Raw genomic sequence first — 27,957 nt, forward strand, 5'->3', positions numbered from 1 at the left:
CCCACGAGGTTTCATAAACCTGAAAACATAAAAGCTGGGCAGCCATCCCCTCCCTCCTCCCCCCAGACGGGGCTCCCTGCTGGGGAGACACACAGTGTCACTGCCTGCCGCTCTGCACACACGTCACGATGTCTGGCAGGAGGTGGTTTCTGTTTTCCTTGGTGACCTGCGGGAGGAAGCGAGAGAACAGGCCTCAGAGCCCCCTTCTTTTTCTAAGGTCCCCAGGTAGCTCATTTTCTAACCGAAAAGCACAGGAGGCCAGGAGGGGGGAGGCATGTTTTGTGACCCAGGGGGAAGCCTGGATCTTTAGGAGCACTCTGGAGCAGGGCAGGCGTCACCAAGTCCCACCATCAGGCTCTGCAAGGTGACAGCTCAAGAGTGAAAGGGGTTTTCTTGCTGACGGCTTTCAGCTGCGGGGAGAGCTGTGAACTGAGCCCTGCGAGGCACAGCAGGGTGGACCGGGGGAGGAGATGGGGGGGGACCGGCCCCTGAGCACCAGCAGCCGGAACAGAGGAAGTGCCTGGGAGAAGCAAGAGCCCAGGGGGGCAGCGGTGGCCCGCAGGAGCCGCCAGGGCTCTGGGCTGCTCCCCAAGGCCAGGCATCTCCTCGTTCCTGCACGTGGAGAATCTGAGCATGCCAGGGGCCCCGGACCTCAGCCAGCCGCTCACTGGAGATGTGACAAAGCTGAGGCCCAGAGACCTGAGGGTGACATTTTGGACCTGACCAAGCCTCCTGACCCCCGTGTGTTTTCTGTGATTAATGCATCACAAGGTAACAGTTTATTCAAGTTCTTCCTGATAATCTGCTTTTTCTTTTCTTTTTTCCCACTACCACATGGTCCGGTCCCAATGAGAACAGCAAAACCCGGGCCCCACAGGGGGCTGGGTCAGAGTGGGGGCAGGGCTGCCCCTTCTGCTGCCACCACACACCTTCCTGCCTGGATGGGTGTCCAGGCTGAGCCCCTGCCCAGCTGAGACTGGCCCCCTAAGGAGCTGCTGGGGCTCATGGTGCTACAGCAGAGCCCGTGCCACCCCCACTCGGACAACACTCTCCAAATCTGGAGTAGATCTAAAAAGAAAAATTTAAACTGGAAAAGACACACTCTGGAAACACTTTCTCATGAAAAACTGATGAACCGAATGCAAACAGCACAATATGAACATTTAGTGCCTCTCTGATTTCCGAGGATTGTTTCTGAAACCGGTGCAGTAGGACGCTCACGTGAACGGTCTGCAGAGCTTGGCCATCAGGTTCCCAGCTCACCCCAGACAGAGCCTCCAGTGCAAGAGCGAGCAAGACCATCTGCCAGCCCCAGGGGTCCCTGCGGAACCCTGGTCTTTTTATTCAACCACCAGAATTCTGGTTGCAGAAAATCTGTGGAGGATACTAATATTAGTTAAGCACATGTATTTCACAGGGCCTTAACCTTTAGCCTAGTAGGGCCACAGCCCTTATGATTAGTAGGACCACAGTCCTTAGATCAGGCTGTAGACTAGTAGGACCAGAGTCCTCAGCTGTTAGAGGGGCCAAAGTCCTTTAGTTTCGGCCGTAGCATAGTGGGGCCACAGCCCTGTAGTTTTAGCAAGGCCAAAGCCTTGTAGCTTAGGAATAGCCTAACCTTTTAGAATTGCACATAGAAATGCTACGCTTGGGAAAAACCCGAAAACTTTCACAGGACTAAAAAGTCTCTGGTGTGGATATGAAAATTGTAACACAGCAAAAGTGCCTGCTCTAAGGGCAGATGCCTTTGGTGCAGCTAAACCTAATGATGGGAAAATATGTGAGCTAAAAGCTTCGAGGCTACTCTGCCAATCAGTGGTTGGTTCCACATTTTACCTCCAGCTGTTTCTTTAAGTTTCCTAGGAAACTCGGTGCTGCCATAACGATTATCTCATTGGTTCTTCTGTATGTCACACAGTTTAGTTTTATGACTCCTTTGATGGTAAATTGCTTGAACTATTTTTAAGTTGCACCTGCTTTATTGAAAACCGTTATGTAGCCAGTTTATGTTTTTACTATGACCGATTAACCACCTGTGTTCTTTTCTGTAACTTTCTTGCCTGGACAATAAAAACGGAGAGAAAACTTAGTTCGGGGTTATTTCCCAGGAATTCCTTCCCTCAAAGAAGGCGTCTCCTGGAATCAACTCCTTCTAGGACTCTCACTGCTCTGGAAAAATGGGCTTTGAGTAATCGTTTGCGTCTCTGTCACCCTGGGAGAGAGGTGACAAAAATCTCTCCTGAACAGAGAAGAGGAGACTGGGAGCTGGGGACAGAAACAGGAAATGAGGAAGACCGCAGGAGGGACCAGAGTCCTCGGAGCCTTAAGAGAAAGAAGGGAGCCAGGGACGCCTGAGCCCCGCTCTGCCTGGTGGCCCTGGCAAGGCTTTACCCTGGCACCTAACACAGTCATTCAACTCCAGGTGGAGGAGGGTCTTGGGAATACAGTCGAGTGGTTACAGAAAGGTTAGCAAGGCTCTGACATTAAGCATCCAAGGTCCTCTGTGCATCCAGGGACCGCAGAAGGGCCTTGGAGTGGACAGCCAATAACTTAGGCATCACAACACCCCAAACTGAGACCATGTGGATAAAGGAACATGCAGGGGAAACGCCTCTTAGTGTATAATTATGCTCAAGAAGCAAAACCAACCCACGGGCTCATGCATCTCCTTGACGCTGTGTGGGAAAGACCCTGAAAATCTCTAACAAGCAAAGGATTACAGAACAAACGGACGGTGCTTGTACCACGAATGAGCATGTGTCAAAAGTTACTGCTGGTCTCTTTGCGTTTCATGTTTTGTTTTTATTCATTTTATTGAAACTAAAAATAGGATTAGTCATGAAGCCAAATCTTCTAACTTCACTTTTTCTGGAAGACAAGTTTGAAGCCAATAGTGACTTTGCCAGTGGGGTTTTTGAGCCGCCAGTGCCCAGGTGTGTCACTATCTAGGTGGAAACACCACGTTTTCCTAGAGGAGGAGGACAGGTGAGACGGCTTCTCTGCTTGGGTCTCCTGCCTGCAGACGCATGTATGTGTGTGTAAAGTAGCTTTATTGATATATAATTCATAGACCACAAAGTCCACTCTCCTAAGGGTAGAACTCAGTGGTTTTTAGTATATCCAGAGTTTGCGAGCATCACCGCTAATACTAGAACATTCTCAGCCCACAAAGCAGCTGCCCACCCACAGTCCCTCTCTTTTCTCCCCTCCCCCTGCCTCTGGCAACAGCGACTCTACTTCCGTCTATAAATTTGCCTCTTGTGGACATTGTATCTAAATGGAATCATATGCGGTCTTCCCCGACTGGTTCTTTCAGGTAGCATTATGCGACATTAGTTCACCCATGTGTAGCGCGTAGCGTGTTTCACTCCTCACTGCTAGGTTATCTCCCACTGTATGCATGTGCTACGTTTGTCTGTCCACTCATCAGGTCATGGATATCGGAGTTGCTCCCGCATTCTGGCTATTATGAGGAACGCTGCTGTAAACATTCACGCGGGTTCCTGGCCAGTCTGCCTTTCTCTCCACCTTTCAGGTCTTCTTCTGTTTGCTCTATATAAGGTCCAAGGTGTCTGGCTGTAATTACTAGGAGAAATAAGAAGTGTGTCTATCCTGTCTTGTCTAGAACTGGAAGTGTTCTTGGAGTTTTTCTGAAAAGTAACTGATGGAGTTTGGATGTGTCCTCCCCTCCAAAACTCATGTGGAAATCTGATCTCCAATGTGGCAGTGCTGGAAACTGAGTCACGGGGGCGGATCCCTCATGAATGGATTAATGCTCTCCCTGGGGAAGGGGGAGTAATGAGTGAGTTCTCGCTCGATTAGTTCCCCCGAGAGCTGATTGTTTAAAGAACCCTGGCACCTCCTCTCTCTCTCTCTTGCTTCCTCTCGCCATGTGATCTGCTCGTACCCGCCAGCTGCTGCCACTTTCCGACACAAGGAAAAGCAGTCTGAGGCCCGTGCCAGATGCAGCTGTCCCAGAATCGTGAGCCAAATAAACCTCTTTCCTTCATAAATCACCCAGTTTCAGGTGTTCTGTTATAGCAACACAAAACGGACTAAAACAGTAACGTTCCGTCCACCTGGCACTGTGGAGAACAGTGAAGTCCAGGAGACACTGCTGACCTTGGGTGGCACCTCCCCCAGTCACGAGCTCATTCTACCTCCACACTACGCGTGCTGTCCTGGTAGCAAGGGGGGCTGCCCCATCCCCTGCAAAGCTTATCTCCTCCCTTCTTCCCGCATGTCCTCCTTCCAGAAACCACCCCAGAACCACTTTCCTTGGACACCTCTTCCCACTCTCTCTGCTCATATGATCTCTCCCTTCTCTGTCCCTAAATTTTGACAGTCCCATGGTCTATTTTCTTCAGGGAAGGGAACATGCCTCACATGTGCCTGTACTGTAAGTGCTGGATGCAAAGGACACTCTCAAAACTGCATTTGGACACTTTACTGCATGTTAGAAATAGACAGAACCCAAGACGGTATCTAATCCAACTCCTAAATTTGCAGATAAGGAAAATGAGATTCTTCAATTTATAAACGAGGAACAGAAGGACAACACAGACCCCAAAGCAGCACAGGAATGGCAGGGAGTGTCAGCCCTTCTCTCTTACATCATTAACTCAAAGCTAATCACTTTATTTACAGATCATTAGGAGCAATGATAACCTTGCCTGGAGAATAATTTCCAGTCTTAGAGGAGGAAATGTGGTATCATCTTAAGATACGACGCTGATTCTGGACGGAACAGGCAGCCCCTCTATCCCTCCCTCATGCTTGTAGATTAGTCTGCAGAGACAGCCAGTCCCTGGAGTTTAACGCTGGCCATTTCCCAGCCTTCCAGCCTGGAAGCTGTCTGACCTGAAGATTAACTTTCTCTTATGATCTTTCACCATCTATTGCCTCCATTTCCACTGAAACGCTAAAATTACAACCGAAACTCTAACGCGGAGGCCCTGTAAAGCAAGAGACTGAGAAGCCTACACAGAACTCTAAAGACAAGGGCCCGACACACTTTTCCAGGATGTCACCGAAGGCGTGACCTTTCCCGGCTCTAGGTCCCCTCCTTAGAGAGACCTTCCCTGACCGCCCCCTCTGCTCCGGCCCCCCTCTGCCCGCACCGCCCTGGTTTCTCTTCTTTGCTGCCAGTACCTGGATTGCTCGTCTGCTTCTGTTGTTGGGATCTGGCTGCTCCCCTAGGATGTCGGCTCCACTATGGCAAGGCCTTGGTCAGTCCTGTTCACCAGTGTCACTAAGATGTGGAGTGACGCCGACCACACAGGGGACGCTCAATCAGTACTTACCAAGTCAGCGAATGAATGAGCACGTGGAGGAAGGCACGAGTTTCCAAGTCTGGTTGGTCTAACCCTAATGGCTGTTTACAGCCACACCCCCGGCTACGTCCCACTAGGGCCGGTGGGCCATGAGACATTCCGGTTGGTGATGTAAGGTGCTCCTGGGCACTCTGCAGCTAGAGCGCACCCTCTAATCCCACTGACAGGGTGGCCCTGTCTACCTAGTTCACGTGACACTTGCAGGGCCAGGGAGCCTCCGGAGCCAGGGGAGGAGTGGAAAGGGGTAAGTGGGGCAAGACAACGCCTGACTGACAAGGGTACAAGGGTACAAGACGGTGGGGTCAGAACAGCCAGGATCTGGGCAGACTGCCAGCAGTGCCACAGGAGCCAGACGCTGCCGGGTCAGCACCCCCCCCACACACCCCCACCCCGGTCTCCCAGGGCTCTCCAGCAGCACCTCTCACACTGCAGGGCCTCAGAGCCACACAGGGCATCAGGTACATCCCCAGAGCTGCCCTGAGGCAGGGCCCAGTGATGCGTTCATCACAGCTCCAGGTGCCACCTATGGCCAGTCTGTGATCCTCAGAGTGGCCACACCCTACAGCTGCGCTGATATAGCAGCCACATGCGGCCACCGAGCCCCTGAAACATGGCCAGTGGGGCTCAGAAACGGCCTGTTTCATTTACATTTAATGCAAACCTAAATGGCCGCACGTGGCAGGGGCTCTGGTACTGGATGACGCACACGGCGTGTTTCTGCCCTGCAGGAGGGGCTGCTGGACAGAGCTACCCACAGCCTCGGGGACTCTGCAGCCGCTGTCCCCGCCTCTCCCCACCAGCAGGAGTGGGACAGCGTAAGAGGGAAGCCCTACAACAAAACCGAGCTTGTCGGCCTCTGATCCCACCCTGACCTGTCGACCTGGGAAGACAGAAGCTGACGACAAGCCAGCAGCTGCTCCAGCAACTCTGACGCACGAGGTCCTGGGCCAGGGGGAGGTGGGGAAGGTGGCAGCCAGAATGGGGGACGGCCAGTCTCCCCCTAAAGCCACTGTGCTTTTTCATCAAGTAGAAGTGCCATTTAAGTTCTACATGTTTCTGGGAAATCAGACTCATCTACATCCCAGCGTAGGAGGGAAGATGGTGACTCAAAGCCAGTGGTGAACCTTAGAGCCGCCTGCTGTCACGGTCGCCTGCTGCCTTTCACAGACACGGGAGGGGTGTACTCACGTGGAACAACTGCACGTCACTTCTGCTTCTGATTTCCTCCACGAGGGCCAGCAGCTTCCCTTTAGGGACGGGGATCGTGCCGAGGACCACAGTCCCAGGCGTGGACAGTGTGTGACGAACAGCGTGGATGAAGGGCTGGCTGAAGAGCTCCATCTTCCCAATCTCATCGACCACACACACTCTCCACCCCGGGCCGCTGCTGGCATCTGCCTGCGGATGATGAAGACGTTCACTGACACCAAGTCACGTTAGTCACAGGGCCCGGGGTCCCACCCCCAGCCACTGTCCCGCCAGCATCATGCCAGGGCGAGTCAACCACGCCTGGAAGTTGGGAGACTGTCCTCACCGTGCAGGCGGGGCGAGAACCGGGACTGACCTAGCAGCCGTCTGTGGGGACCACAGCACCCACGAACTTCAACTCCCTGGGCCACCCAGCTTTCCTCGGTTTTCCTCCTCAGGAACGGTCCCAGCACCAACCAAGCCTCATGTTTATATGCACCCAGGAGATACGTGGCCCCCAAACACCTCGGGTTTAGAAGAAATGAGACGGCGAGCCTGGGGCCATTAGCAGCAGCTCGGCCTCTGTTTAGTGATTTCGAGTCCTATGAGGCTCCCGCCGGCCGGGAGGAGTGAGTCACAGCCTGTGCGTTTCAGGCCCCCTCGCCCTGGGGGGGGCAGGTGGAAAGCAGCAAAGAGGAAAAGGAAAGGAGTTTGGGCTAAAAGAAACAGAGCAAGCAGTTGTGCCCTGGAGACCTCGGATCCCCATCTAAGACTTTGCTCCAATTCACGTTCATTCCTTCCTGGAAAATGCAACTGGGAACAGGCATGCAGCCAGCCTGCCCGAGTCCAGCGACCCCAGCTCCAGGACCGCACCCATCTAAGACTTTGCTCCAATTCACGTCCATTCCTTCCTGGAAAATGCAGCTGGGAACAGGCATGCAGCCAGCCTGCCCGAGTCCAGCGACCCCAGCTCCAGGACCGCACCCCTGCCCAGTCCCCTCCCACACAGCACAGGGCCGGCCTGTGGCAGCACCAGAATGTGGCACAAGCGGTGCCAGCCACTCCTGAGGGCAGGTAAAGACACCTGCTGGGGCTGTCTGGACCCCTGCTCTTGGGTCACTGGCTCTGGGGGAAGGGAGCTGCTAGGCTGTGAGGCCATGCGGGTGGCTAATGGCAAGGTGTGCGGTGACGCACCACGGCCCAAGGGACCGAGCCAGCCAGCAGCCTCCTGAGGGAGTTCAGAAGGGCCACTCCGGCAAGCCTCGGAGGTAACAGCCCCGGCCAACAGCTGGACGGTGACCTCACCAGAGCCCCCTGGCCAGGGCCACCCAGCAAGCTGCACCTGGATCCTGGACCCTTGAAACTGTGTGAAATGATAAATGTTTGTTATTTTAAGCTGCTAAATTTTGAGGTAATTTGTTACACAGCAACAGATGGCAGATACCCGTGTCCTCTCTAGAAAGCCCCCTAGAGAAGGCTGGTATGCCTGTGGTCCTTCCACGGGAGGGTCGCAGCAGGACACACAACAAACACTTCAGTGAACACTCAATGGCAAATACACTTTACATATTTTTGTATAAATATTTTAAAAACTGTATGTAAAGCTGATTTACAGAGCACTTTTCTCTGTAGTTCCTAGACTCCTTACCTATGACAGCAATGCAGGCCCACAGTGCATGTCTGAATTAAGCTAGATCTTTGCTCAAATTCCAAATGCCAGAGCTACCTGTGCGCCAGCACCAGTGGTGGCAGGGTGCGTGTGGCTGCCAGTGACAGGCTGAGGACCAGATCCTAAAGGCTTTGAATGGTGCACAGAGAGGTGGGGACCTCGTCCCACAGCTGAGAGTCTAAGCCAGGGAGGGTCAAAGCTGTGCTAGAAAGCTGGGCTGGCTGCGTGGGGTCAGGAAGACGCGTGCGGTGGGTTTGGGGAAGGACAGTGTGAGTGTGACAGAGTGGGGTCGTGGAGCACGTTTTTCAGACTCTGAAGCGCGTGGCACTCTTTCTATTTTCCTACTCGATGTCGCGTGCAGAGGAAATACTTCTCCACTCATTTTATTAGCAGAAAGACCAAGAAGGTGCCCACTGTCACTGCCCAAGAGAGGCCAAACACTCTCCAGACTTCCGTGACGCACTTCATTTCTACTGTCCCGTGGGTTTTTCTGTCACATGCCCGCCCCCCCAGCGCAGGGACGCAGTGGTCCTCAACTCCGCCCTTCCTGTGGGCTGACTGCCACCCGCGCTGACAAGTGGGACGTTGCCAGGGCCAGTGTGCCCTCCGCACCTGTGGACTGCTTATTACAAGGTTCCTCTTCAAAAGCCAATGCCAGGTATGGGAGAAGTAAACGGCTCTTGGCCACCTGTCTGTGGTGAGAGAGGGGCAGTCTGTCCTGCGGGCAGGGCTCTGTCTTCCTCCGGCTGGCCCACACTTGCCAAGGTGGGTCGGGCCCTCTGCTACCTCCAGAGGTGATGAAAATCGTGATGTCACCTTCCCAGAGGCTGCTGCCTGAAAGCTAAATGGAACCCAATTTTGGCACACCAAAATGCCAGCTTTAAAAGCACCAAACCAGAACAAGTAACAGCAGCACGAAAGGAGGCGCGTGCACGCATACGTAAGTGCACGTGGACGCAGGCAGTCGGCTGCGCGTGGCCGTGCGTGTGTGTATATGTGCACGTGTGCAGGTGGGCAGCACAGGCCCCGGACCCCCCGCTACCTTCTCAGCACACTCCCAGGGACCGCTCACCCCGCCCACGTTAAGTTTCAGCACAAACACATTCGCATATGCATGCATTACCTTCTACCAACTGGAAATACACACCTTACAACCTGGGCTTAAATAAAATCCTCATTCTGCCCAGAATTAGGGACTTTAAAAATCCAAGGGCTGTGGGAATCCCAAAAAGAAGTCTGTGATTTGTAATGAAAAATGCAAGTTATTCACATTCCACTGAGACGGACGTCAGACGCTGAGCCACTGAGAAGCCCGTGAACACCCAGCTTGCTTTCCTACGGCACAGAGACAAGCTCAACAGCTTAATAAAGAACCACCACTGTGATCTTCAAAATTGTTTTATTTCTATGTAAATTTGAGCAACTTCAGAGGGAAACTATAAATAGGTCAGTGAACCATCACTCGTACTCACTGTGATCTTCAAAATTGTTTTATTTCGATGTAAATTTGAGCAACTTCAGAGGGAAACTATAAATAGGTCAGTGAACCATCACTCGTACTGCTGACCTTGCTCCAAGTTCTGAAGACACAGAAGTGAGGGCACTGGGGCCCAGGTGTGAGGACGGTCACCAACTGGCCCTGCCTCCGTGTCCCAGCCTGGGGAGAGCAAGCACCAGCTCCCCGAGCAGCCCCACCTGCAACTGCTCAGCAGGAGCACATGAGACTGTGCCATGCGGGCATGATCCCTATGTCCATGCCACCCGGGGCATCCATGCCAGGTGGCATCATGTGTGAAGCTGCACTGTGGTCCTGTGTCACTGGCCACGGCCATCCTGACCACAACATCTCGGAGACTTACATTTCAGCTCATTGTAAATCTTCAGTCAGCAAGATGAGAAAAGCAGGTTTCTAGTTCCTCTGTTCCGAAAGAGATTTTCCTTGAAAGACAGACCTCAAATTGACCAGCCAGGGATGAGAGAAGTAATTTTGTGGCTTTGCTTGTGGGCAGCCAGTGTGCCTTCCAGAAAGACTTAGAGCAGAAAATACCACTTATAGCAGAGACTGAGAACAGCACACTTTTTTGAGTCCATTGTTTATCTTAATGTGTGTCTCTAATATAAATAAAACGTAACATAAAATAATTTCATTTAACCAAAATACTGAACTGAGAGCAAGCAAATTAAAGTGGTTTGCTGTTTTGAATTATTTGCATAATAAATATTTCTGGTGCTATTGAGGTTAATTTGTCTACACATCAGACACACAGACCGGCTTCTGAGCTGACCCGTCTGGGAGGCAAGCTCCTGGGCGTCTGTGGGAGGCCAGGTGGCACCACCGCAGTGTCCCCCCAAACAGCTAGGAGTTCTGGGGGGTGGAAAAGCCGATGGTGACAGCAGCCCCCACTCACCGGCCCAGTTCCTCACCCCTCTGAGTTACCAAGTAAAAATGCAGGGCTCCAGTCAGACTACAGGCCTTTGAGTTCCAGAATCCCTTTGCAGTCTGGTGGCATGTGGAGCGTGTGTCCCAGGGAGTGGCCAGGATGTGATATCTGGAGTGCCCAATACACTCTGCAGCCACCCATCCCCACGTGGGCACACTCTGGCAGAAGCTGCTCCCAAGGACGTGCCGGTAATCCCTACCCGGGCTCGAGCACACTATCCCTGAGGCTGCTCCTGGATGCCCCAAATAGACTCTCGGGGTTCACAACTTGATCGCCTGACCGAGAGCACCTGACAGTACCCCGGAGCTTTTGAAGCTGCAAGAACCACCCCAGGACTGAAGCAGCACCTGCTGCAGACAGCTGGCCCAGTGCAGAGGACAACCCACTGCTCCTGGAGACCTCAGTGCCTTGGGACCAGCCTGGATGTCGGGGCCGTGGACTCCACTATTGCCCTGCTCCCTGGAAAACACAACTCAGACTGCGATAGGAGGTCCCCCAGGGACCACCACCCATCAATTCATGCAGATCTCAAGGAAAAGGGTCAGAACCATCCCTCTGACTAGCACCTCCTCGGAGCCGGGGCAGAGAGACTTTGCAAGCCTTACTGCATCCCGTCCCCAAACAGCTTCACAGGTGTCAGCATTCCTATTTACCGACAAGGAATGAGGTCAGCTCAAGTGACCTCCCCCAAGTCACTGAGCACGCAGTGATGGAGCCAGAGTCAGACCTAACATCACCCAACCCTGAGCCCCTCCCATGCCCAGAGTGCAACACATCTGCACACCTGCATTCTGAATAAGAGAGGACTGTACAAGGCACCTGCACACTTGCATCCCGATAGGAGAGGACAATACAACACACCTGCCCAGCTGGATTCTGAATAAGAGAGAACTGTACAACGCACCTGCGCACCTGCGTTCTGAAGAAGAGAGGACTGTACAACGCACCTGCGCACCTGCGTTCTGAAGAAGAGAGGACTGTACAACGCACCTGCGCACCTGCGTTCTGAAGAAGAGAGGACTGTACAACGCACCTGCGCACCTGCGTTCTGAAGAAGAGAGGACTGTACAACGCACCTGCGCACCTGCGTTCTGAAGAAGAGAGGACTGTACAACGCACCTGCGCACCTGCATTCTGAACCAGGGGAGGACCACATCTAAGAAATTCACCTCACCACAAAGAAACTGCTTCCCTCTTCAACAAGAAAGAACAGCATTCTCGTTGCTAAGGCTCCACCAAGGCACAGGCACAAAACCCACATTTATTTGAGTCATCCTACTGCTTCAAATCCTCAAAAACCCCTACATATTGTAGGTCTGAGAACAATCGGCAGCACCACCGTCATTTCATCGAGTGTGTGGAGGGAATGGTCTGCCTTGGCAGTGGGCACGAGGGACATGAGGGGACCCCACCCTCCACCAGGAGTGCACCTCTGCACACGTGGCAGAAGAGCGTGACCAGGTGTCCTAGTTCCTGCCCTTCCTCATCACCTGACAGAGTACACAATAGCCACATTTTTTAAAAATTCACTTGCTTCATAAAAATTGTAATCATTAGTTAAACTTTTAAGATTGTAAACCATGATTAAACTTTAAAAGTCTGGAAAAAAATAGTTTGGTATCTTTGATGCCTGGTATCCTTCTCTTTATTAGAAATTGCCCAGAGGAGAGAGAAAAGACTGTTTTTGCTACAGTGAAATGGAGATGACTTGTTTTCCTAACTAGCGGAGGCAACTGGACACAGACTGGACAGCTTAGATTAGGGGAAAAACATCAATCACGTGGCTTTTTTAGTTCGGCTCTTTCACGTATAGTAGTTTTACGTTTGTTAATTACTGCTCGCCTTGTTACAGAACGTATTCCAAAGGACAGTAGTTCAACTTGCTTGGCAGTTAAAGCTCAAGAGAAAACTATTTTTATCTTAAGATGATCTAATAAAGCTGAGATACAATTAGAACTGGCTAGGGGAAATGCAACCAGGAGCAGGAGCACGATCTTAAAGTGTTTCCCACTCACTGCTCATCAGTTTCAAAAGAAAAATAGTAACTACACAGTGAAGACACTGGACGGTTCCTTGATCAGGTCATCGAGATTAATATCACTGGACACCACTGGCCTCCAGATGACATACTGGGGAAGGGCGCATCTTCACGTACACAGCGTCCCCACTGAGGCCAGGCATGAGGACACATAGACAGAACTCCCAACGAGGGGGCCGGCCCGGCGGCGCACTGCTACAGTGCGCTGCTTGGGAGTGCGGTGGCGCTCCCGCCGAGGGTTCGGATCCCACATACAGACTGGTTCCCACTCACTGGCTGAGCAAGGTGCGGGCGCAACACCGAGGTTTGCGATCCCGTTGCCGGTCCCGGTCCGGTACAGGCGTGACACTGAGGGTTGCGATCCATTGCCGGACACGAAAAAAGACAAAAAAAAGGGAAAAAAAAAAGAACTCCCAACGAGGAACGTCCCATTAAAACAGAACTGCATTCTTCAAGGACGCCAGTGTCCTAAATGACAAAGAATGACCATGGACATGTTCCAGATTAAAGGAGGCCGTGGAGGTACGAAACTAAATGTCACACTCGACCCCAGACTGGAGATGAACTCGAGGAAAAGAAATGTCACCAAGAACATTGTTAAGTCTGTGGACAAAACCGGAAGAGTGATGGGATATTCAAGTATTTCCTCAGTGTAAACCTTACTGAGGGTGACAACCACAGTCTACTGATTATATGAGAGCACATCCTTATTTTCAGGAAAAACACTGAACATTTAGGAGTAAAGTACTCTGATGACTGTGACATATCCTCATATTCTAAGCGGTCACCCCACCATTTATATATTTATACACATGCGCACATACAAACAATAAACAAGCAAGCAAACAATAAAGCAGAGGAATTAAAATGTGAAAACCAGGTGACTGGATAACGACTACACATGTGTTCTTGCGTGATTCTTATTCTTGTAACTTCCTCTATCAGTGAAATTACATCCCGGTCAAGTTAACAAAAATGAGAATCCACACAAAAAAAGAAAAGCGCACAGATATGACCTATCTCAGGATCGGATTCAAGAAAACCACGAACGTCTCCCGTGTGAGTTTCCTCCCAGCAGTGCCTGGCGGGCGAGAGGAGAGGGGAGCCCTGGGAACAGGACAAAGCTGTCGCGGAAGAGGGAAGCAGGAACAGCTCAAGCAAATGCCACCCAGTCCCACGGGAGGGGCATGCGGCTCCTCGTGGTCCTGCAGGGGGGGCTGCAGGAACAGGGGGGGTGTCCCACCCAGGCAGGGCCTGCGGGGCATCTGATGCTCGGCCCCTCGCCCAGGCTGGTGCCACAGAACCACAGAGCCTTGTCCTGGCTGGCGGGATGGTGACTGCAGGAAGGTCACCTGACAAGCGCTGCCAGGTAAGACACACAGCCAGCCTGTAAGGAAATCTTACTTAATTTCCTGTTTTATTCACTTGAGGCAGGAATGTTTTTACCAACAACTTTTAAACTAATTTTTAATTTTTATATTTACACCAGACAGCTTTTGGTTTCACTGGTTTTTTTGTTTTTTTGTTTTTGTTTTTTAAACACTTGATTTGGAAGTGCCACTTACTATGGAAAGTGGGCTTTAGAAATGATTCAGAAAAAACAAGTCCTAGTCAGGATCCATTTCTTTTTTTTTTTTTTTTTGTCTTTTTTTCCGTGTCCGGCAACGGATCGCAACCCTCAGTGTCGCACCCATACCGGACCGGGACCGGCTACGGGATCGCAACCCTCGGTGTTGCGCCCGCACCTCCCTCAGCCAGTGAGTGGGAACCGGTCTGTATGTGGGATCCAAACCCTCGGCGGGAGCGCCGCTGCCCTTCCCAAGCGGCGCACTGTAGCAGTGCACCACCGGGCCAGCCCCCTAGTCAGGATCCATTTCTTTTTTTTTTTTTTTTTGTCTTTTTTTCCGTGTCCGGCAACGGATCGCAACCCTCAGTGTCGCACCCATACCGGACCGGGACCGGCTACGGGATCGCAACCCTCGGTGTTGCGCCCGCACCTCACTCAGCCAGTGAGTGGGAACCGGTCTGTATGTGGGATCCAAACCCTCGGCGGGAGCGCCGCTGCGCTTCCCAAGCGGCGCACTGTAGCAGTGCACCACCGGGCCAGCCCCCTAGTCAGGATCCATTTCTGAACGGCTGCTGCTGCAGAGTTCCCTTCGCTGTTACACGCGTGGCTCCTCCGTGGTTTCTATCTTTCCACCTCGTGATCACACGCGAGCATCTCTGACCATCCACTCCTGCTCTGGCTGGACCACTTCCTCCTCTCAGTAGCCGTGGCTTTGATCGTGCTCTGTTGTCAGGATTGTCCTTGGTAAAGCCGTGTTTCATCTCCTGTCACAATTCTTTGAAGAAATGCTTCGGGATCTTGATCCCACTTGTTTAAAATTTCCATGGAAAGCTCTGCTCTCGTCTGCAGCTGGCCTGGGTGCAAACACTCTGGCACCCGTTGAGCAGAAAGTTTGCTCAACTGTAGTTCTTCATTCAGAATTGTGTCAGCTGCACCAGTGAGATGCCTGTGGTGTTGGCTACAGTTTCTGCTGTTAATCATCGGTCCTCTTCAGTTAGGGCACAAACAAAATTAAGTTTTTCCTCTCAAGTTGAAGTGGATGGTCTGACGCTGCAGGTTTCCCCTTCAACATCCTCTTGTCCCTTCTTAAAACGAGTTATCCACTTGTAAACTGCTGATTTCTTTGGGGCGCTGTTCCCATAAACTTTCTGTAGAGCATCAGGGATTTCTCCATTCTTCCACCCAAGCTTCACCATAAATGTGATGTTTGCTCTTACTTCAACTTTAGCAGAATTCGTGTTGCTCTGACAGGCGCTGTTTTTAAACTGATGTCTTATCTTTCTTAGTGCCTCCAACTAGATCCTGTTCAGACATGTGGTAACAAGGAGCAAAAAAGTTTGCAATCCATGCAAAAAAAGTTTTTTTATAATACACATTTTCCATGAACTTTTTGAAGACCCCTTATATAATTAAAGAAGCATAATAAATGAATTAAAAACGGGTTATTTAACAAATAGTTTTCATAAACTGGTTTAGTATATGAAAGAAAATCAATTCAGAAATTCATGGTAAATTACATTCAAAATAAATCCAGATGGATTGGAAACATAAGTGTTAAAATACACACACACACACACACACACACACACACGAGAAATATATAGGTAAAATTTTTTATTAATTTGGGACAGGGATATAGGCTTTCTCTTTGTTAAAAACACGAAAAAAAGAAATCACCAAACTAAAGTGACAAACTGAGAAAAACAGAATCAATAAATACAAATGCCCTTTTGTATTTACCTTATAAAAGGTGTCTTTCAGCCAAAAGAAATGGGAAGAGGAATGGACAATTTAGATTAAAAAAAAAAAACTTACCGAATCAACAGCTGAAAAACATTTAACCTAATTAGTGACTTAAAAATGCAAATCAAGGGCCGGCCCGGTGGTGCACTGCTACAATGCGCCGCTTGGGAGTGCGGTGGCGCTCCCGCCGAGGGTTCAGATCCCACATACAGACCAGCCACTCACTGGCTGAGCAAGGGGTGGGGGCAACACCGAGGGTTGCGATCCCGTGGCCGGTCCCGGTCCGGTACGGGCGCGACACTGAGGGTTGTGATCCGTTGCCGGTCACGAAAAAAGACAAAAAGGAAAAAAAAAATGCAAATCAAAGGAAAGAGTGTGTTTTTGTATTAAAAACCAGTCAGAGCTCAGCGCTGGCAAAAGCCCAACAAGAGCAACACATTCATTCCCATGCTGGCAGTGGGGCACGAGGTGACACATGGTCATGGGCCACCTCCACCATGCCAGCAGAGCCCTGGACACTCACAGGCCTTCACCCAGAGACCATCACAGCTAGAGAAAAAGACTCATGCTCAAAGGGCGTTTGCTGCGAGGTCACTGACAATAGTGATCAATATCCTAACTCTCCAACACTGAGGGAATAACAGTTAAGTCAAAGATAAGAACCCACACCACAAAACAGTGTGCAATCACTCAAATGTCTCAGTTTTGAAGACTGTCATGTTGTGAGACCATTCCCACGTCACTCGGTCATGTAAGGGGAAAAACAACCAAGCCTACAAAACTGCACGGAGCATTTCCTCCAATTCGGGATGACTGAACAAACAAACTAGGTACAGTGAAAAGAGAGAAACAAAATATGCTAATGGTGCTAACTCAGTGATAAGATTATGAGTTTTTCGTATTTTCCTTTTTAATTTTTACAAATTTTCTACCGTGAGTATACAGAATTCTAATACTCAGGAAAACAATAAATGCTGTCAAATAAGGAAAGGTGTCACCCACGGAATGAAAAGACTCAGCTCTACAGAGGGCTTTCTGAACACTTGCTGGGTCTAGCATCTTCACCGATCGTAGGCTCTCCTTCTGTGTCCCCCACGGAGCCTGTGACCGTCCTCTCGCTCCCGTTCCCACCTACGGTGCACCCACATAGTGCCTGAGCCTCTTCAGCCTTCTCAGATCCAGCCACATTCTCACTTCCCCACGTGCAAACAGGCACAGCCCTGCTGGCCCAATCTCATAAGTATTTTTCTATGTTTTTTATAGTATTTTTTAAAAAACAACTTAAATTATCTTTTTCCCCCCATAGTGAAATTTCTTACACAAAATAGATGTTTGTTAACTTACTGTCAGAGTTTATGTTTTCATATGTCACGAGCATTGTGAACTAACACACTGTATCCCTGGATAACAGGTTTTACCTGCCTAAATGTGGTCTCTAAAGTTTCTGGTTTACTTTACTTGGTTATTTTGACTGCCAATATTAAAAACTATCCCTTTATACTCCCGTTTTTGTTGCCTACTTACTTTAACTTTTTTTGTTTGTTTGTTTGTTTGTTTTTCTTTTTGTCTTTTTTCGTGTCTGGCAACGGATCGCAACCCTCAGTGTCGCGCCCGTACCGGACCGGGACCGGCAACGGGATCGAGCGCGACCGGCAACGGGATCGCAACCCTCGGTGTTGCCCCCATACCTTGCTCAGCCAGTGAGCGGGAACCGGTCTGTATGTGGGATCCGAACCCTCGGCGGGAGCGCCACCATGCTCCCAAGCGGCGCACTGTAGCAGTGCGCCACCGGGCTGGCCCAAACTTTTTTTTTTTTTTTAAGTATAAAGGCAAAACACTAATTCCCTTTCCTTTATCTCAATAAAATATGTGGGATGGGAAAAAAATTTCTGCTCCAGAAAAGAAATCCGTGACCTTAAATGGGAAAGAATCCCCTGCCAGCAACCTTTTCCACCTGGAACATAATGTCTGCATCTGGTAATCAGAGCATAAAAACCTGGAAGAAGTCTGCTTTTCCTTATTATTAAATTAAAAGAACAGATTCGAGCTCTTGGTCTGGTCAGCGCATGACCTCGCATGCAATCTTGCAGCTGGACAGCCAGCACCAGCCTGCACACGCTGCTCCCCGGATCCCATCTGCTCAGAGCAGGTTAAGTAGAAATCAATTCTCTGTATTGATCCGGTGCCCACAGCTGGAGTCTTCACCTAAAATTTCATTTGAAGTATTTCACTTGCCCTTGGAACATTTAAATAGAGAGAGATGTATTTGATGAGAAAAGAACTAGGGAGAAAAGTCCCATGTTCTCTGCTCCCACTCAGTACAGCAGCCAGAGTCCCCAGCACAGAGAAGTTGCAACAGGAAGGCACTAGGAAAGGAGGAGTGGGAGGGGCAGGTGGCGGGGGAAGCAGGCAGCAGCCCCCGACCCAAACAGACCGCAAGACACCGCTGGCCACTGACATTGGAGGTTGTCCTCCTCGGCAGGCTATGGCTCAATCTTCAGCAGCCTCTGGGCAACGACCAAAGCCCCACCACACATCCCAGCTGAGCTCTGAACATTAAGGAGCAGAGGCAAAGGTCTGGAAGACTGTGCCTACTGAAGAAATGGCAAGTGCAGGCCCCAGCTGGCGCGAGCGGGGCAAGTGCTGGTATCGTGTGTGAGCCGGTGTGGCTGGAGGATGCCGAGATGAGATCAAAGGTAGGAAGGCCAGAGGGCGCAGGGTGTTCTAGGCCATTAGAAAGACCTTGGTCTCTTTTCATGGCACAATGGAACCCTCTGGAAGGTTTATAATTGGTTCTTGGGACAGGTCTGTGCTATTCAATTTTCACAGAAGTAAATCCAAGTGGTAAGTCTTTGCAACAGACTTACTGTTAATCTGTAAAACTAGTAACAGATGAAACTCCCAGTCCTGGACATGGTCCACAAAGCCCTGCATCCCGTGGCCCCCCCACCTGCCCAACCTCACCTGCTCCTCCACCTGCTCCTGCTCCAGGGCTCTGAGGTCCTAGTGTGTGTCCCTGCCACCTAGAACATTCTCCCAGTCCCTGCCCCACTCTGCAGAAATACCCCCGAACTCACTCAGCGTCTGAAGCAGTGCTGCTTTCTCACTTCCCTTAAGCTTAAGTGTCACCTGCTCAGAGCTCCTTCCTGGCCCTGGTCCACCGTCTGCCACAGTGCCTTGCTCTCCTGCACGGCATTCACACCAGTGTCAACTTACCGGTTTAATGCCCGCATCTCCTACCAGACTGAGAGTTCTGAGAGGAGAACACAAGTCTGTTTTGTTCGTGACCGTACATACACCCAGGACATGACAGTATTTGGTAAATGAACGTAAAACACGATACACAATCAACACCACCAAAAGTCGGTCCTTTGAAAAGAACATCTAAATTGACAAATCTTTCACTGGACTGACCAAGAAAAAAAGAGAGAAGACTTATGTAACTAAAATAAGGAATTAAAGAAGGGACAACACTACTGACCTCACACGGTAAAAGGACTACGGGGCAATCCGTGGACAGCTGTATGCCAACAAATCAGACAACCTGGATGAAATGGATGAACGGCTGAAAGGCACAAATCACCACAAGTGACCCAACAAGAAAAAAAAATCAACAGACCGATAACAAGTAAAGATATGTAATTAGTAATTGAAAAGCTTCTCGCAAAGAAAAGCCCAGGTCTACACAGCTTCACTGGTGGATTCTATCAAAAATTCAAAGAAAAATTAATATCAATCACTCAAAAGCTCTTCCAAAAATTAGAAGAGGAGGGAACACTTCCTAACTCATTCTACTCGGTCAGTATTACCCTGATGCCAAAACTAGACAAAGATATGCCAAGAAAGGAAAGCTACGGCCCATGTCCCTTAGGAATGTAGATGCAGAAACCCTCAGCAAAACACTAGCAAACTGAATAATGCAACATATAAAAGGGATTACACACCATGACCAAGAGGGATTTGTCCCAAGAAAGGAAAGCTATGGCCCATGTCCCTTAGGAGTGTAGATGCAGAAACCCTCAGCAAAACACTAGCAAACTGAATAATGCACCATATAAAAGGGATTACACACCATGACCAAGAGGGATTTGTCCCAAGAAAGGAAAGCTACGGCCCATGTCCCTTAGGAGTGTAGATGCAGAAACCCTCAGCAAAACACTAGCAAACTGAACAATGCAACATATAAAAGGGATTATACACCATGACCAAGAGGGATTTGTCCCAAGAAAGGAAAGCTACGGCCCATGTCCCTTAGGAGTGTAGATGCAGAAACCCTCAGCAAAACACTAGCAAACTGAACAATGCAACATATAAAAAGGGTTACACACCATGACCAAGAGGGATTTGTCCCAAGAAAGCAAAGTTGGTTTAACTTCCAAAACTCAATTAACCTAATACACCATATTCGTATAATAAAGGAGGAAAATCACACAATCACCTTGATCGATGCAGAAAATGGATTTGACAAAATCGAATACTCCTTCATTGTAAAATGCTCGACAAACTTGGAATAGAAGGGGACTTCCTCAACCTCATAAAGTCCATTTACAAAGAACCCACAGCTAACCCCACACTCGGTGGTGAGATACTGAATGTTTTCTCCCTGAGATTAGATCAGGAGCAAGACAAGGATGTCCCCTCTCCCCACTTCTATTCAACATCGTACTGGAGGTTCTAGCCAGGGCAATTAGGCAAGAAGTTGATATAAGAGGCATCCAAAGTGGAAAGGAAGGAGACATAGATGTCAATAAAATAAAACTGGTTTTTTTTTAAATATAGTGATATCACGTGTTGGGTGCTTAGAGCACCGGGCAGGCATTCCACAACTACTGGCCACTTGTTCATATAATGACATTTTCTCTTCCTCAGTGTTTGCTGTGCTGTGAAAACAGGTTAGGATATCTACGTGGGAAGACAGAGCAAAGGCCCACCTCTGGGGATGCTGGTCGCTGGGCCTCGGAGCCTTCCCACTATAAGTATTCATATGTGCTGAATTTATGCAACAGGGAATTACCTGCAGCTCCGAGTGACAGCAAACTATGTTGCAAACCCTTAGTGAGACTCAACCGCCTGAAGACCTGTAAACTGTAAAATGTAAAACTGGCCTCCCTTTAAGGGCAGAAGCCACTCTGTCCCCAGGACCAGCATGCACTAAAAGCAAACAGGCTCAAAAAGTGGAAACTGGGTACTCACGTTCCTCAAGACGGGAAGTGCCAGCTGCTCAAAGGAGGGCACGTCCACCACGTACTGCCCGACCCGGCACTCACGTTTTCCGGGTGGTGGCTCCGACCTGAATGAAAAGACACGGTGTCCTTTGTTGAAAGACTTCTGCACTGATTTCTGGTTTCAGCTGCTCCACTGAGCCTCTGACCTCCCGCATATCATTTAGCATATCAGTTTTCCCTCCTGAGAAGGAGCCACCACTAAGTGTCTGCACCACCAGCCACATGCCTTATGCCAGTGGGGCTGTCTCCGCAGCTCCAGGCAGCTCATGCACCAACTCTCTGAAAAGTGGCACTAGACAGAGGGCCAAGAATCACAAAGTGAGAAGAGGTTATGACTCAGGGAGTAACTTTTAAGTGAAATAAGACCTTTTTGTACTTGTTTTTGATATGATGGTCTCATTCTTGGTTTTCTTTCTCTGAGACATCTCTAAAGGCCCAGAATTCTTTGAGATAGATGAGATCACGTGGCTCAACCCTGTGCCCAGGAGAAACCCTCAGCCTGAAGGGAAGCAGAGGACAGCCAAGGACCCAATAGGGTTTTTGCTTTTGATGAATTTAGCTCTTGTTGAACCAGAATAAAAAAGCTCCCAAAACACGGACAGAAAGACAGCTTAGAGAATAGAAGATTATGACAATGAGACATCAGTACCCAACTCTGGACAAAGGCCCTCGAGTGCCAGACAGCGTGACGACATCGAATCCTATCCTTCTCCCTCCCTGTCTGACTTCTTCTGTATAAAATCCATCCACGGGCACCCCAGAGGACTTTAACACCTCGCTGGCTTTCTGGATCAGTGTTGTTTTTCCGACCCCTAAAAAGAAAACAGAGAAAGCCCATCAGGAAACGCTCCCTCGCTGGAGCACACAGCACTTGCCGACTCCAGGACAGCCATCCAGGCGGGCAGAGCAACGGGCTGCGAGTGGACGTCATGAATATGAATTCCACCCTAATTCTGACTGCTCCGAGTGTTAACATCACTTTTAATTTCAAGTAGAAACAAGCATAATAAAAATGGGAATGCTATCCCGAAGTTTATTTTTAAATTCTAAAACATTGTCAGTTTTGTCACATACACAATCCCAGAGCCAGCTGAGCGATTTGCATCCCGGGAGGCAAGCTTATGTTCTTGCCCAGGTGTGCCTTCCTCACCTGTCCACCAAGAAGGTAACACTGGCCATGCCTGGGTCAGAGGCCGGGCACTCTGAACTAGGACTTCAACCTTTAAGAGACAACGAACTCATTACTGTTCCCTGGACTTACGCTGCTGTATCTCTGAGAACACGGTTCAGGTCATCCCTGCGCATGTGCACATGAGCGATCCTATCGGGCTGCAACCCCTTCCCAGATCATCTTCTCCCGTGTCCCTGTGCATCCCTTGGCTTACCCCCAACCCTTCCCACATCAGATCCTATGCACTTCCAGCCCCTCGTGCTCCCCCCCTCAGACCCTTCCTTTTCTCCAGCCTGGCCTGTTGGAGAGTCTGTGAACTCTTCTGTGTTTACAAGAACCAACAGGTGCTACTTAATATAATAATACTAATCACTGACATTATGGAGCCAGACACTGTTCTAGCATGTTCTATAAGCACTTGATTGGATAAGTCCTCACAATCATGCTCTGAGGAAGTTATCATCCTCAAACAAAGAAACTGAGGCACACAGTGGTTAGGTAACTTACCCAAGGTTGCACACCTAGTATGAACTATACATCTTTGATGGGGACTTTTATCTGTCACCATGACTTTTTAAAATATGTGAGTGTTGTTTCCAATACAGATTTAAGCCAGAAGCATCACGATTACCCAAAAATGGAAAGACAGGCAAAACTTCTAACAGGTCTGCAACTGAGCTATTCTGAGATACTACAGAGTTGCAAATCATATTATTTCTATGGCTACCCACACAGGGTCATCAGCGTTTCCCAAGATGCCTTTTAAGCTTCCTTGAAATAAAATATGATCCATTAATCTTATTTAATGTCTCTTTCCTTCAAATTTCACACTAAAATAATGGCACCTGGCCTTCTGGAACCTGAACAGCAATCCATACAGATTCCAGCCGGAGTGAGCCAGTGAGCATGTGGCTGATAAGAGAACAGCGTAGCAAACAAAGTGAGGAAGTTCTGACCCCAGGTCTGCCCTCAGTAACTACTGCTTTAGGAAAGTCACTGAAGAGTCTGTCCAGTGCAAGCAAGTGGCGCCGGTGGATGTGTAGGCTGGTACTCTTCTTCTGACGGGCAATATCGACGTGCCCACCACGGCACCCAGGAATTCTATGACTAGGAATTCACCCTCAGTAAATAACCTGACAACAACAGAAAGATGCATGAAATAGGATGACCACTGCAGCATTCTCTATAATGGCAAAACACTGATAACACCTTAAACGTTGATAAGTGAAGGAATGCTAACTTATGGCACCATGTAAATACACAAGGGCACCATGCAGCCTTACAAATACCACTACTTACATTTATTAGCATGGAAAGTAGACCACAGCATATGAAAATAATATATGGAAAAAAGCAGATTAAGTAACAGCAGAAATATACAGTATTTGTTCATTATGGTTTTTTTAAAAATGTGAAGTATGTATGTGTCTACAGAAGAAAATATTAAGAATACAGAACAAAGGTTTACCGTGCTTATTCCTGTATGTTGGAATTCCATGTGATTGCCACTTTCTTCATTTTTTTTTTTTTTGTGTGTGTGTGTGCTGAGTGGGTATTACTCTTATTCTGAGATAAACATGCAATTTATATTTTGAAAAAGAGAAAATGGACCAACTGTAATAATTCCTGTTCACAAAAGGTATACTGCATGGATTGGTACATTACGTAGAACACGGTAAAGCAATAAACAGGACGCATTTGTGTCAGGTCCCCCTCTGCTTCAGCTCCAAAAATCTTCTTTAATTTTTTCTTCATTAGCTAAGCTGCTACCCCAGCTCTGTCTACACTGGCTAAGAGGTGACCTGTGCTGAAGGAGACCCCAAGATGACAGTCACTTACACGCACAGGCAACAGCAGGTCCAAAAGCTTGAGTATTTTGGTTCTCCCTAGGCAGGCCCTCAGATAAAGATGCAAGTGCAGGAATTAACTGGAGACGTGACAACACGATGCACTGGTAGGAAGTACGGGGGTCAGAAAGGGAAGGGAAAGACACCAACACGGGGGCATTATCAAGCAGCTGAGCACTGGTCAGCTGCAGCCTAACCCCACTGGGGAATCCTAGGAGACGGTTCAGGGCACGTAGTCAGAGTCATCCTAGGGAGGGGTGAGGCAAGGGGGGTTTATCCACTAACTTTCACCAATCATGGGTTAAAAGCCAATTCCGGGGTTCAAGGATTCCCTGCCTCTTCCGACCTGCCCCGTGTGCAAATCCAGTGGCCTCCAGTGACCAGAGAAAGCCCAAGAATAGTCACAGGTGCAGGGAGCTGGGAGTCAAGAAAAATGCTAAGTGCCAGGGGCACTGACAGCCTATGCAAGGAGTGACCCCTCTGAGAAGATACATTCCGTGCTGGTCTGAATGCGTTCGGAAGATCCGGACAGGCAGAGTCTGGGATAGAGATGGTGACAGAAAGAACCTAAGCAAATGAAAGCATCAGACAATTCCTCCAAAAGGGTGGGGGGAGGGGAACTGTGCATAAAAGAGAGATGACCTACAGATCACCACATGGCTCTGCTGTGATTAGCTTCTACACAGTCATAATTCTATGAACACTGACTACTGCAGTAAAGAAAACTACATTATAACTGCTAATGCACGGGAGGAAGAAACCGAGGGGAGAGGTTTGAGGACAGGTCTGAGAGGACTCTCTGTGGAGCTGTCCTCCCACTGTGTGTACCTAAAACTTTGATAGAGAAAGGCGTGCAAAGAGCCATGGTGGAACACACAAAGGTCCTGGGGCCGCCTCCTGAGTAGCAACTGCCTTCCCATCTTCAAATAAAGGACTAACAGGCCAACTTCCCGGAAGACGTTTTCCGCCACACCTGGGAGTGCCTTTGGATATCAGGTCACCCTCCTCCTCCTCCGCCCCCCAGATGCCTGGTAAAACCAAATATCAAACCCTGCGATATCCAGGCAGCCTTTGCTCCTTAAGCTAAACATAATCGCTGCCACACAGTGAGGGAGAACCCCGGCCCAGGGTTACCGCCTCCAATGTGTCACCCTGCCTCGCGCGGAAATGAAGTCCCTTTGCCCGCCGGCCCGCTGGGCCGGGTCCCTGCACCTGCCCCTGCCCCAGGCAGGGCAGCGGGGAACCAAGCTCCTCCTGCAGCCCCGCCTCCGCGCCCGGCCGCGCTTGCGCAGATGAGCGAGGCCAGACCACCCGGCGGCGCAGGTCCGAGCTCCTCCCGCAGCCCCGCCCCCGGCCGCGCCTGCGCAAATGAGCGAGGCCAGACCATCGGGCGGCGCAGGCCCGAGCTCCTCCCGCGGCCCCACCTCCGCCTCGACCACGCCTGCGCAGATGAGCGGGGCTCGGCCACAGGGCGGAGGCGGGCGTGGGGGGAACGGGCAGGGACGGGGGGCCACGGGGGGCGTTCCGGAGCCAGCGAACCCGGATGCGGGAAGAGGCTACAACACGGCGTCCTTCCCCACGACGGGCCAGAGCGACTGTCGTCGACCGCAGTCAGACGGCGCCTCTCCCCCCGCCCGCGCCCTCCGCGTCTGCAAAACCTCCTTCCCGGGCAGGAGCACGTGGGCTGCAGACCCCGGGCCTGCCGAGGAGACCCGGAACTTCGCAGGCCAGAGCGGAGACCGGGGGACCCGGGCCGGTTACCTGGGGGCCCCGTCAGGAACACGTGCCGGGCCATGCGGGCGGGGGTCGCGGTCCGACTCGGGTCTGGGCCGAGCCGGGGTCGCGATTCGAGCTCCGCCCCCGGCGCGCCTCAGGCCCCACCCCCGCCGGCCTGGAGCCCCGCTCCTGTGGCTGCGCATGCGCCTCCGCTCTTACGGCCACCTTAGCGCCTCCGTCCTCGGCCCGCGCATGCGCCCCGAGCCCTCGGGCTGCCGGCGGCTGCTGCAGTTGTCCCTAAAGGGGTTGGGAGAGGGTGGCCCGCTCACCTGGAGATCTTCGTGCTTCTTCTTGGGTGCCGGCCGTACGTGGGTGTTTGTCATGTGAAGTGCTTAAGAACGTCAGTTCCTAAGCTGCTGCTGCTCCAGGTGTGCGCCAGCCCTGGAGTTCTGTTCCCCTGGGCTCCAGGCTGCAGGGACAGCCCTTCTGGAGAAGGTTTGCGTCCTGGACGCCAGTATTCCTGCAAGGAGGAGGCCGGGCTGACGATTCGGACTAGTTCCCAGTGTTCCCAACCACAGCTGCAGAGAATTACCTGGGGGGCTTTGAACTGACTGATGCCTGGGCCCCCCTCTGGAGATCCAGAGTGTGAAAGACAAACTTGCACTTGTAGTTTAAAGATCGAATTGGCTTTTCCTTGCGATCCAGAATTGGGCGGCATCTTATTCTGTAAAATAGCAAGGGTTTAAGAAAGCAGAAACACAAAGAGCATTGGCTCATTACCTTCCTTCTGTGGGGGACTCCCTGACTGTGCTGGCTCAGGTTGGCTGGAATCTCCTGTTTTTCAAGAAAACTGGCCCATTTCAAAGTTCAGTTTAATTACGGGGCACTTAGCAGGAGGGATTTCATTCTGGTTTGGTCTGGGCTGCTGGGGCCTAGTGCAGGAGGCTGGTCCAAAGCAATGGCCTCCCATAAACTTTGTTTAGCAGGAGTGACTGGTCTTGGGAAGTTCCTAAAGGCCACCAAGGTTGAGAACCACTGTTCTAGGCACACATATGAAGCCCAGTTTCCCCCCCTTACCTCCACGCCAAAGCATAAACCAACGCAAGACCCACCTGGAGGATCTCCCTGTGCAAAGAGAATTAAGTCATTTCCCGCCTCACTGAACCACTTCAAGTGCTCCAGCCAGCGAAATGAAATGGCAATGGCCTTGGGCCAGATTTACCTGTACAGGCTTTTAGTCACACATTTTTACTTGAGATGGATCATTCTCTATCCTGGCTGAGAAAGCAATTTCATTGAGCACTCAGCATAATTGATTTGTGTGCACACACCAGCCTCCTGGGCTCTCCTTAGCCTGGGATATATGCTAGCCCAGTGGCCTCAGTTCCTTGCTGTTTAAAAAGAAATCATCTTTAAAAAAAATCATATTTGTACAATATAGCTGCCACCATCATTTCTGCAACCTTTGTAGCACTAAATCATTATAACGGTATGTTATATATTATCCCACCTGGTAGTGTAAGGATCTTCGACCTCGGTTTACCCTGCACCTCATGCAAACTGTAGTCAATGAACAGCTGATGTAGCATAGGAAGAGCTTCTAAAAAAAAAAGTGTACAGTCATGTATCTCTTGTATCAAAAACATTATTTTTAAATGTTAATTATGTTGCATTTCCCATCATTGAAAAAAGCAGCTTGGATTTGCAAGGCTCACCATACGTAAGGTTGTTTTCTTTTGATGCTGTATCTGGAATTCCAGCATCAGTTTAGGTAGCTCAATAATGTACGAGGGAACTTCAAAAACTTCATGGAAAGATTCCTATTACCTCTCAATTCTATTTTTCCACAAACTTGTTGAAGTACCCTCGTGTAGAATCCAGATGTAGAGATGTCTCAGAGAGCAGAAAGAAAATTCTTCCATAGTTAGATGGTCTTTATCCATTAAAAATCATTTCTTTGGGTGGTGGTTATGTGGGCATCTTCACTTTATGATAATTCATTGAATACTTTTGATTTGT

The 27,957-nt window shown here is 50.0% G+C and overlaps 1 protein-coding gene across 2 annotated transcripts; it reads right to left on the reverse strand.

Moving 5' to 3' along the window:
• Positions 1-26,054, reverse strand: NTPCR (nucleoside-triphosphatase, cancer-related). Of its 2 annotated transcripts, none has more exons than XM_008580851.1 (5): positions 25,984-26,054; positions 21,854-22,016; positions 21,173-21,269; positions 6,522-6,731; positions 1-166 (listed from the first exon to the last, which is right to left on the reverse strand). In XM_008580851.1, the coding sequence occupies exons 1-5, from the start codon at positions 26,015-26,017 to the stop codon at positions 98-100; spliced, it is 573 nt and encodes a 190-aa protein (XP_008579073.1). In that variant the 5' UTR covers positions 26,018-26,054; the 3' UTR covers positions 1-97. The 2 variants fall into 2 exon arrangements, with proteins under 2 accessions (XP_008579073.1, XP_008579075.1); XM_008580853.1 differs by lacking the exon at positions 25,984-26,054 and adding an exon at positions 23,221-25,387.
• Between the last annotated feature and the right edge of the window lie 1,903 nt (positions 26,055-27,957).

This window comes from Galeopterus variegatus, unplaced genomic scaffold, assembly GCF_000696425.1.
Source record: "Galeopterus variegatus unplaced genomic scaffold, G_variegatus-3.0.2 Scaffold2178, whole genome shotgun sequence".
In the NCBI taxonomy this organism is placed as follows: Eukaryota; Metazoa; Chordata; class Mammalia; order Dermoptera; family Cynocephalidae; genus Galeopterus; species Galeopterus variegatus.

Coding starts and splice junctions, on each gene's coding strand:
- NTPCR (XM_008580851.1), bottom strand. CDS start 26,017: ATGGCCCGGCACGTGTTCCTGACGGGGCCCCCAG. Junction 21,270..21,853: donor GGGCCTTTGTCCAGAGTTGG/GTACTGATGTCT, acceptor CTTTTCATTCAG/GTCGGAGCCACCACCCGGAA. Junction 167..6,521: donor GTGACGTGCAGTTGTTCCAC/GTGAGTACACCC, acceptor TTCCTCCCGCAG/GTCACCAAGGAAAACAGAAA.